Source organism: Lupinus angustifolius, chromosome LG08 (assembly GCF_001865875.1).
Source record: "Lupinus angustifolius cultivar Tanjil chromosome LG08, LupAngTanjil_v1.0, whole genome shotgun sequence".
NCBI classification, from domain to species: Eukaryota; Viridiplantae; Streptophyta; class Magnoliopsida; order Fabales; family Fabaceae; genus Lupinus; species Lupinus angustifolius.
Genome location: NC_032016.1, coordinates 6743217 through 6755161, shown reverse-complemented (window position 1 = coordinate 6755161; position 11945 = coordinate 6743217). Strand labels below are relative to the sequence as shown.

The 11945-nt window shown below is 32.2% G+C and overlaps 2 protein-coding genes across 5 annotated transcripts in view; one reads left to right on the top strand and one right to left on the bottom strand.

Moving 5' to 3' along the window:
* On the bottom strand, positions 4847-7170 carry LOC109353294 (ethylene-responsive transcription factor ERF118-like). Of its 4 annotated transcripts, none has more exons than XM_019595512.1 (3): positions 6994-7170; positions 6545-6686; positions 4847-6446 (listed from the first exon to the last, which is right to left on the bottom strand). In XM_019595512.1, the coding sequence occupies exon 3, from the start codon at positions 6205-6207 to the stop codon at positions 5119-5121; it is 1089 nt and encodes a 362-aa protein (XP_019451057.1). In that variant the 5' UTR covers positions 6208-6446; positions 6545-6686; positions 6994-7170; the 3' UTR covers positions 4847-5118. The 4 variants fall into 4 exon arrangements, with proteins under 4 accessions (XP_019451057.1, XP_019451058.1, XP_019451059.1 ...); XM_019595513.1 differs by having other exon boundaries at positions 6999-7170; XM_019595514.1 differs by having other exon boundaries at positions 7039-7170.
* LOC109353858 overlaps positions 9817-11945 on the top strand; it is a 5768-nt gene continuing 3639 nt past the window's right edge. Inside the window, exons 1-3 of the mRNA XM_019596219.1 lie at positions 9817-10736; positions 10790-10884; positions 10973-11510. Coding sequence (XP_019451764.1) covers positions 9817-10736; positions 10790-10884; positions 10973-11510 — 1553 coding nt within the window. The remainder of the gene's footprint in view (positions 10737-10789; positions 10885-10972; positions 11511-11945) is intronic.

The window sequence follows — 11945 nt, the reverse complement described above, 5'->3', positions numbered from 1 at the left end:
ACTGAGTGGATTTTGGCCCCGACAGTGGTTCAGAACCGACTGTCTCCGAAAATTACCAAAATTTACCAAAAAATAGAAAATAAAATTACAAGACTAAAACTCAACTAGAGTTTTGTCTAATTCTTTACCTAAAATTCCCAGAAATTCATTTTCGAATATATAATTAATAAAAATATTAATAAAATCTTATAATTCAAAATCGTAAAATTCGCGGTGTTACAGTAATTACTTTCTTTGACGTGGTGTGAATAGAAAGGGGATAGAGTTACTTGGAAATGTGTTTCCAAGGTGATAAGTATTAGTGAGTGTGTAAGGTACATAGAGATCTCGAGTGAGATATTGTAATTACAACTCATAATACTTAGTGGAAAATCTCTTGTGCTAAACCACTTTAAAGTAAGTTATTCAAAATATCATTTAAGAGTTTTATGCGACATTCATGTACTCATAAACTTTAACATCCTTTTTAACGAATATAAAATCCTTGTGTACTCTCTTCTCCCTTATATCTTTGATTTATTCTTATTTATTTTCTGCAATATTATCCACTGCACTTTAACTCTTCATTTGCAAGAAAAAATGGTCATAATTTCTAGTCAACTAATTCATCCTCTCTTAGTTGCAATCTCAGTCTTACAAACACTTCAAATATATGGATGTAAGTAAAGATATTAATTTTTATTCACAAAATTAAACTTTCAACCAATAAACAATTAAATAATATACAGTTTTTTGGGAGTATTATTTTGTGGAGGAAGATAAGGGGTAGCTTTGGAAAGAGTAAGAGTTCAGGGAAGGAGATGAGATAATTTTGAAGGTTTGCTAGAGCCCTCTATAATCCTACATATGTCAATATTCACGTGTTCCCTCAACTTAGGATCTTTCGTAAGGCAAACATGTCAAAATACGTGAATGACTTTAGTAAAATAATATTATATTATATTTTTGAACAATTGATAATTAGATTTTGAAAAGAAAAATAATTTTTTTCTTACATTATCATTATTTTAGTATCCTCCTATCTAATTTCAAATTCTCAAATAAGGATGATGTTTGTGTTTGTTCTCATTCCCTTTCTCCTAACTCATTGCCCCTTGATTATCTTCTTTTATGTTTTCTCATAACTCTAACACTATGTTTGGTTAAGGAGAGAAAATAGAAGGAAAGAAAGTAGAAGGAAAGAAAAATAGTAGAAAATGAGATGAAAATTTTATTGTTTGGTATGATTGAAAATAAAAGAAAAGTAAGAGGAAAGAAAATATATAATGTGTATAAAATGATATAAGTGCCCTCTCTAATTTAATATAAAAAAATTATGTAGTATGTCTAATATTTAAAAACTAAATTTTATTATTACAAATTACAAAAATATTTTTTTTATAATATTAATTAATATTTTTTAACTAACATGTAAATTATAAAGTTTAATATAGTCACTTTTTTTTTATAAAATTCAATAAAAATCATTAATATCCTATATTTCTTCTCACTAATGTATATAAAGAAATTATAACTCATATTTGATAACTACTTTTATATCTCTAATCATCTCACTTTTGTGCATTTGCGTTTTGTATTTATAATTTAGTTATTATTTGTCATTTTATATGTAATTTTAAGAAATTATGATTTTTTCACTATATTTCTATTGAGCATATACAATTACTATTTATTTGTGAGTTCATAAGTAATGAAATTAAAATTAAGTAAACTAATTTCACATATAAATGAATACAAACAAAAAAGTTCACTACATGGTGTTTATTTTCACTTAGAATATAGTTATTCCAATTCACTCATGGTGTAAGGATAAAACTGTAAATTTTATGGTTTTCTTTCCTTTGTGCATTTTCTTTCTAAAATAGGGGTGAAAAGTTTTTTGGTGGGACCCATGTGCATTTTTTCTTTCTCTCCTATTTTATGTTGGAACCAAATAATAGAAAATGACATTTTCCACTCATTTTTTTCCACTCATTTTCTTTCCTCTCATTTTCTATAGAACCAAACATAGCCTAAAGCAAAGCCTTAAAATAGAAAAGATCTTTGTAACATGTATAAGTAAATCAGTATAAGGATAGTGGCTTTTAATTATCATGTACACAAAACAGATATTAAAGTAGCAGCAATAACAAAAATAATATCGAAATAAAAATATAGATTTCTACCCAAGATTAATCTCTTTAATATAATATCATCCAAAATATTTACTAGTTTAATGAGAAAATGAACGGCCAATACAAATATACAATTACCAATGACGTGAATTGCAAGAATGAAAATCGATCAAAATGAGGATTTATATGAAGCCTATCTCTACCATGCATAACGTGGCGGCAAAGCAAAATATTCTACGTGTCTGGCTTTTTAACACTAGAAAGCACCACATAAGCACTTTTTCGTTATGAATAATGAGAATAGAGTGATTATATATTCTTGGCTGCTGGGGAACAGAGAATTGACAAAGATTTGTAAACCAATAGTCACAAAGTCAGCAATACAGTACAAACTTGAATAAAGATTAATTAATTTCGATAAATAAAAGGTCGCTATAGTATTATTGTGACCAATGAAATCACTATCATTATATCATGATGATGACCGAGAGAAATAAAAAGCTGAATTTGAGATTTAGGGCCAATAATAGAGGAAGTGGTGCATCTGTTTTTAGACATTATTATGTGGAATTGTTGATCCCCCTTATCACGAGAATATGATTGATTTCCATTTATGGATCTAGATTAGGGACCCACTTCACCTAAATCCATCACCCTTACTTATTCAATATCATAATCACCCTTCACTCTTCACTATTCACTACCCAAGAGTTTACTCTACTATTCCACTTATAGATGCATGCCACGTGTCCAAAAGAATACAGCTTCATAAACTAATTTGTTTGGATTCTCCTTTGGAACATGCAAAAAGTAAAGGTAGATTTTTTTCTTTTGAAAAAAAGGAAAATGATGGAATATAGGCTAGATATAATCAAATTCATCAAAGATTGGAATGAACATGAGTGGGTTAGGTCAGGTAAGGTTTATCCTTTATTAGATTATAAATATTGGTGGATTATTTTTTCTAATCTAAATCCGATCCTAGATTCGAAATTAATCCAACCCGAAATGTCGATTGACACAATCTTTGAACCAAACTGTAGACCCGATTAAATATAATATATATCACTTTTAGATAAAATCTTTTTAACATTACTTATTACTATGGATATGCATTTGACATATGAAATTATACATGTCTATATTGTTAATTATACATATATGATGAAAAATAAAAAATCGATTCTATCATTATCTTTTGCACAAATTGAATACGCACAAACAATATTCCTTTGTACACAATTGTCCATGTGTACAATGTTCCTAATCTTAAAAGTAGAATATGTTTGTGTATGGGGCATGACATCCAAGTTTCTTACTCTACAAATGATGGAAATAATCGAAAGGGATTTTCCATTATTTCACAAATTACATATACTAATTTGTTAGCTGGAATCGAACTATTAATATTTATGAGATTCAGGTCTTTTGTAAAGCGATACATTCTTAAAGGGATGTATATTAGTCTTTTGTAAAACATTGTTTCTGTTATTCAGATTTATGTATTTGATCTCAACAAAAAGAAAACAATTTGCTTAAAAAATATAAATTATTGCCCAAATCTACCAATCCTCCGAGATGCATTGGAGATTATTATCCTTTTTCATATTTGTGTTTTTCATATTTATTTTCAACACAATATGGTTCTTTAGTTAAACCTTAACAAACCAGATACATAAGTATCTAAAGCAATTTGTTTATTAAAATTTAACAAAAAAATCTGCTCTTAAACTAAAACTAGCGAAGTTCCAAACATTTAAAAAAAAAAGTAGTTGCTACTTTTATAACCCGATCATCTGTTCGGGTTAGAGATGGATATACAAAGGGAAATTTTCTAGTTGCAGAAATATCGGATCCTTTCCATCACATATTAATAGGTAAATCAGAACAAAAATCCGATTCTTCATAGTTAATTAGTTATATTTTCTAATTCGTTATTAATTTTAACTATCTTCCAAAAATTTGATTTTTATATGTTCAAGAGGAACAGGGCAACATGCATTAGGCATTTTCCGACAGGTCCCACGTGGAAAATAAAACTAGGGCCCACTGCTGACTTACTTATTTTTTTAAAATTTAATATTTTTATATCCTCCCACAAAAGTCTTACGTAATAACAATGTATTTTCACCCTACCAAAAAAATAAAAGTAAATATAATCAATAATAACGTTTTTTATATTTATTTTTTAGTCTATTAGCAAGTATCATGCGGTTGTGTCATATGTCATACATGATGTGAAGGTATAGAATCAAAGATTGTGATATATAGCTAGTTACCAAGGGCACTCTACCCTTAAGATAACACCTTTCTATGCCTCTGCCTCTGGTTGACGATATGTTTTGATTGGTAAAAGAAATCTGCTGTGGCCCCTCTTTGTAGGGGCCTCCCACAACACAATAACACTTTTACTTGTTCTACTTTTTCACATTCACAAGAAATCACCTAATATCTTATCTCCCTGCCACAGAATAGGACTGGTGCTTGGTACGGCAAGGGTAGCAAAAGGCTTAAATTACCGCAAAGCATTGGAAATAGTTTATCAGATATGGAAGAATGTGAATCTCGTCCAGTCCCATCTAAAATGTTTCTATTGAAAAGACACTAGCATATGGAACATTAAGGAATCTAGGAGTTAAGGTTAACATTCAATAGTTATTATTATATTATACGGTACAATACAAGATATACCGATATATTGAAGGTCTTCATATACTCAACTGTAGAAAAACTTTAACTTACTACATATTCTACTAATAACACTAATAATAAAGTTCAAGAATCCTTGGACTGCTCTATTAGCACGGGAAAACCCAATGGATTCTCTCTTTACATCTCTACATCAGAGAACAAAATCAAACAGAAACCCATAATACCACTCACTTTCTCAAGAACTGGTTTCAGTTCCTTAGATCCTACAAAACTTAATAATAAAATCTGAGAACATAAACAAATTAGTAATAATGTAGTACTCTATAAATTTACTCCTACTGAACTGCAAAACTTAGACGAAAGTTGCATTGAGAGGATCCTCAATCCAACCAGCAAATTCATCAGCAATGAAATCACCAAAATCAAAATCAGGAAGCACACTAGGTTCCTTATCATCAAATCCAAAGATATGGAAATCTTCCAAGCCACCAAAATCATTAAAGCCATTTGCATAATCAAATTGCAACAAATCAAAATCAAGCCCATGGTTTGGCTCAGAATCAGCACCAGATTCAGCAGCATTATATGTTGAAAGAGGAGGCAAGTTCAAAGTGCTCAAATCTGGTATCTCCAGTTCAGCTAACTCAGCCACAAAATCACAAGCCTCAACAGCTTCATTGCATGAAACATTACCCTTGTCAATCAAATTAGAACCTGAAGTATCCAAGTCAAGCACAGAAGATGGTGATGTATGTGACAACATGCTCTCAGAATCTTCCATAGTAGTAGAACTAGAAGATTTCTCTGATACAGATTCCACTGCAGTGTAGTTACTCTTATCTGTAGCAGTAGTAGCTGCAGGCTTAGGTACTACAACAGAAGAAGCAGAAGAATAACAACCATTGTTGCAAGATTGAGCCTTTGCCATAGCTTCAAATTCAAGCCTTTTGTTCTCATAGGCCTGTGAAGCTTCTTCAGCTGTATTGTAAGTACCTAACCAAAGACGGGTACTTCTAAACGGGTCACGGATTTCTGCAGCCCATTTACCCCATTTTCTTTGCCTCACTCCTCTATATTTTCCAATAGGTAGTAACTTACTTGAAGGGTTTTGTTTCAAAACCCTTTTCCTTTTATTGGTTTGGGGTTGTTGTTGACCTTCAATGCAAGACTTGCTCAAAACCCCACCAACACTTTTGTTTCTTTCATCACAAGAGATTGTTGTTTCAGTAAATGTGGTGGTAGAGTCGGTGGCTGAAGTAAGAGGAAGTGGTACTTCACGAATGCATCTTTTGATTTTTCTAGGCTCAAATTCATCATCAGATGAATCAGTAGCATCAGGGTCGTTGAAAATTATCCTAAGTTTTCTCATAATCTTGGGCTCTTGAAAGGTATGTGTCCTTTGTTTCTGTCTATTTGCCGTTTGTTTTCGAGGCTTAGACATGATGGAAAAATTAAAGTGGAAAACTCCTTCAAAGAACCCTTAAAATACACTTAATAGGTAAAAAACAGACAAGAAATAAAACCAATCAAGGGATGATTTAACTAATCAACCAGTAAGTAAGAGAAGAAAGGAAATCTCTCTTCAAGATATCTCAACTAAGATCTACTCTTAAGAATAAGAAAAGGTTTGAAATTTTTTGTATGTAAAAGCCTCCAAGACACTCTACATCAAAACAAGTCCTGCAAAACAATTCAGAAAACCAAAAACCTTTAACACCATGAGAGAGAAAATTGTAGAGAGTATAACAAAATCAGAGAAAACAAAAACAAAAATAAACCTTTTTGGTCTCAAAGGCATTGAAACTGTTGGGTTCACAATATTAAGACTCTGCCTTAGAAAGCAGAGGGAAGCCGAGCACAGAGTAAGAGTCAACAACAAGGAATAACAAATCCAGAGCTTCTTCAAAGCAGCATCAAACACTATCAAACCAAAACAAGACGACATAAATACAAAAACACTTTTCCCTTTTTCAAAGGTTGCTCTTTTGTTCTTCAGTGCAAAAAGTAAAGTGAACTCGTTTTTTCTTTGCTATCTCACTCTTCTATTTTTTTTCTTCAATCACCAAAACAGATATTAAAGTATCAGCAAACAATATATGGTAATGCAAGTGTGATGAAGGTAATATATAAGTAAAAATATCCAAAAAAATAACACAATTCTCAAAGCAAACAGCACCAGGCCCCATAATTATAATTTAAAAAGATTTAAAATTGGAATACAAATTACCATACATGGGTTTCTGGAACAAACTTAAAAAGATTGAAACTTTACTCTTATACAATAAAAACTGCTTGGTTTGCTTTCACCGAGTGGAATGGCTTGAAGATGTTACTATGCCTCTCAGTCTTTCTCTCTCCTTCTCACTCCTTTATCACTGTTTAGCAGTATTTTTTTCTCACACTCAGTGCCCCTTCTCTCTTTTATGTGTAATAAAAAAGGACCGATTGTTTTCGTCAAATCTTATTTATTGATGGATTAATGATTTAAAAAGTATATAGTTTTTTTTAATAAATAGTAAAGATATATTTAAGATTTAGTAGAAGAATATAATATTCCTCTTAAAATAATTGTTGTACCAATTTTCTCCAAAAATTAAGTCATTAACGTTTTTTTGTGGCGGTCAAAAATACGCATTTACAGGAGTGGGTAGGTAAAACATATCAAATTAAGTAGGAAAGTTAATATATTATTTTTCATTAATTTCCATTCTTAAATATGAGGTGGCGTTATACATTGCTCCCCACATACATACATGAACCATGGTCAACATACATGCATAGCCGAATCAAATGTTTTTTATATTTGAATCTATGACCGTCAAATTTGATGTTATTAAGGATCTAACGGTGGTAATATGAGGTGCGTGACACGCGCGTAACTGATGTGGACCATGTAGTAGCCTGTGAGTGCAGTCTTTTGCGCCGCCAATGTTGACCGAGAAAAACTATACAGTGCACACGATTGTAACGGATACCGTTTCTGATATTTTGTGTGAGAAGATACCGTTTCTGATATTTACTAGAAATACCACTATCAAATCTTGGTCTCCAAGTAATAAATAATATATCTTAAAATAAGACAAAAAGATATATGAACGGTCGTACAAGAGATTTTAATGTATATGATTATTATTAAATTCAAATGAATGATGATTGTTTTGGGCTTTTACAATAGAGATGGCAAAATGGGTAAATGGACAACCATAGACATAATTTAAGGAAAAAAGTTAAAAAATTTTAGATTAGTTATAATGTAACGTGATTTTTAATCCTATTTTTTTTAATCTAATATAATTTGTTAAACTTCATATAAAATATCAAAAAAATTGTTAATTTTTTATCTTCAACTACTTTATTTAATTTAATTTCATTTATTATATGATTTTTTTATTTTTTTTAATTATTCAACAATTCATGCGGGCCGCCCGCAAGCCCATTAGCCCGTTTTAAAACGGGCAGGGCATTGAATTTTGTCCATTAACCTATGCGAGCATACCCGAGCCCACTTAAATTTTTGCGAGCATTACGAGCCCGGGCTAAACAAGCCGGGCGATCCATTTTGACATCTCTATTTGACAACATTAGAAGAAAGTGATAACCAAAAAATAATAGAAGAAAGTTAGTATATTGTAACAATTGTTTGAGCTTGTAATGGCATAACATGTGAAAGTTGTGACATAAATTTGTGTAGCTATCTAATTAGATTATATTTTCTTAAAACTAATTGTATAACAAACAATTTTTGGAAAGCTAATAATGTAAAGTAAATTTGGAATATGGTTGAGATTCTCATACATGATATTAGATTATTAGAGGGTTGGATCATTTGTATGTATGAAAATAGTTATGTTTTACATACAAAAATTCATTTTAGTGATCTTCACCGCAAGAAAAAAAATATTGCTCTCCAACTATCAAACAATGGAAAAATGTCATATAATTTATGAAAGACTTCACATAATTGGTCAAGACATTATAATTTATTAAACTTTCAATTAAATTTGTTGCCTTTATTAATCACAAAGGTTTGGAACATGAAATATCACATTGTCCTATGCACACCATTGCTCAAGTAAAAAAACGGAATTTAGTATTCACAAAAAAATAGTAAATAGATTAAAAGTAAATGAATTTATTTGCATGTTATAATAAATTGATCTCTTGAATGACTAAAAAGTTAAGGATTCGATTTCTATGAACGAATTTGTTGAAAGAGACAGTCATGTATCCAGAAAGATGTTAGTTTTTTACCCAAACTTTTTAGAGAATACTCTTGGTAGTACAAAAATATTAATAATGTCTATATATATTAATGTTATTATTATATTAATATGCAAAAGATGGAAAAGGTAGTGACGAAGGGTGATATAGCATTTGTGTTGTTTTCACAAAGTCATGGATTCAAATAGGTTTGATGGGAACAACTATCACATTCACAAAGTCAAGCATTCAAATTAAATTAGTGAGAATTTTGCTAGTGTGAAATTTATAAATATTTTATAAGCACTCATAGACTTATAGGGTCTGCCCAACTTGGTAGACCTCAGACCCGATCACAATTTTTTTACTATAAAAAGTAAAGATTAAAAGTGCCTTCCTTCCTAAAATGATACATGTTTATCGCAAACCTTATGTAACATGTGCAAATGAAGCAAAAAGGGGAAAAGGTAAATTCAGTTTTGGATAGAGAAAATGAATTGGAATTAGTTACATCAAGAGGACACGTGGCTGAAGATCCTAAGGCTGAGGGATTGAGAAGCAACAAACGCGTTAGGAAAGAGAATACAAAATGGAAAGACTATGTAATAATTAGGAGAGGAAAATGATGATGATTCTACTCTCATGTCCAATCTATGTCCCTTCTGCTGAATATTCCTTCTGCACTTATAACTTCTTTTCCCTTCTGTTAATAATGTATGAGCCATGAATCAGTGTTTTCATGAGCTATAACTAAATGCACTCTTCCTTCTCTATATTATATTATCTTTCATTGAGGTTTTATATTCTATCTTAACTTGTACGTTTCATTTGGTGTTTTCATTGAGCTTCCATGGCGGAGAATACAGGATTGAAGGATTTACAAGCCACGGTGACGATTCACTCTGAAGAGATTCATCGATTGTCTGAGTCGATGGAGGCTAGATTAACCGAGCATACTGATCGTATGGATCAGATCCAACGAGTCTTACAACAAAATCTACTAAATACTTCTCCCACTGGTGGAAGTCACGCGAACTCAGGAACTTCTATTGTTGCCCAAGAGCATGCGGTTCTTCCAGTCAAGGACATTTCGCTAGGATTTCCTCACTTTGATGGTAGTACACCTGTGTTGGAATGGATCTTTAAGGCCGAGAAATTTTTTAACTATCACAATACTCCTGATGTATCTCGAGTCGATATTGCTGCCATGCATTTTGATAAAGATGTAGTGCCTTGGTTTCAAATGTTACATAGAATTTCTACGATTACCACTTGGCTTGATCTGACACGAGCATTGGAATCTCAGTTTGGACATTCCCCATATGATTGTCCCATGGCGGAATTGTTCAAATTATCTCAAACATGTTCTCTCTCTTATTACTACCTTAAATTTATGGCATTGGCAAATAGATCTATTGGTTTGAATGATGAAGCCTTGTTGGATTGCTTTGTGGGAGGATTAGATAAAGAAATTAGACGGGATGTGATAGCTATGGCTCCCCCTACCTTGTTGCGTGTCGTAGCCTTAGCAAGATTATATGAAGAAAGATACACCCTTGTGACTAAAGCCATTAACTCCAATTACACCCATAAATATTTTCCTATTACTGCTCACAATTCTGCCAATTTCAATCCGAATTCGGGGGGAATTAAATCTATTCCCCGACCCAACTCTTATGGCTTATTACCTACCCCTATGGGACCTTCTTTGAGATATCCAGCAATTAAGAAGATCAGTCCAGCTGAAATGCAATTGCGCCGAGAAAAAGGGTTATGTTATTTTTGTGATGAGAAGTTCTCTTTTATCACAAATGTCCTAATAGGCAGATGTTATTCTTACAATTGGAGGATGGGAATGATGCCCTTATGAGCTCTGAGGTTCAAATTGGGGAGTCAGAGGAAGAACATGCTATTGACCGTCATTTATCTTTGAATGCCTTAAAATGGGGAGATGGGTGTAGGAACTATCAGATTCTTGGCCCACATTAATCAGTTTCCTGTTACAGTTCTAGTTGATGGTGGAAGCTCTGATAATTTTCTTCAACCCAGGGTGGCCAAATTTCTCAAATTGCAAATTGAACCAGCCCCTAGGTTCAAGGTTATGGTGGGGAATGTAAATTACATGAATGCTGAAGGCTTAATCCAGCACATCATTGTACATGCTCAAGGGAACTCGTTCCACTTACATGTTTTTCTATTACCTATTTATGGGGCTAATCTCATCATAGGAACTAGTTGGTTGAAAACTATTGGTCCTCACATTGCTGATTATGAAGTATTACAATTGAAATTTCTATGGGAAGGCAGGTTCACATCTCTAAAAGGGGAATTGGATCTAACCCCTGTCCTAGCAGAATTACCTCACCTCAGGCGTATGGTGCACACAAATTCCATTGCTGAAATCTATAGCATGCAAGTAATTGAACAAGATTCCAATTCACATGCCTTGAAGCAATCTCTTGATGCCATGCCACTAGAATTAACCTTATTGCTCCAACAATACAATGAGGTGTTTCCTACCCCTGTATCAATTCCTCCTTCAAGGTCTCATGAACATTCCATTCCCTTGTTACAAGGATCTAATTGTAACACCGCGAATTTTACGATTTAAAATTATAAGATTTTATTAATATTTTTATTAATTATATATTCGAAAATAAATTTCTGGGAATTTTCGGTAAAGAATTAGACGAAACTCTAGTTGAGTTTTAGTCTTGAAATTTTATTTCCTATTTTATGGTAAATTTTGGTAATTTTCGGAGACAGTCGGTTCTGAACCACTGTCAGGGCCAAAATCCACTCGTACGGCTCAAAAAGTAGTTTTTGAGTTCCGTAACTCGGAATCGAATTCCGATCGCACCGTTGGCTTCGTAATTTCATTTCGAGTCAACATAGACCCTGAATACACTCATACCTATTTTCTAAATATTTTTCACTCGGAATGCCGAAATCCGAAATTCTAATCGGATATTACGATCG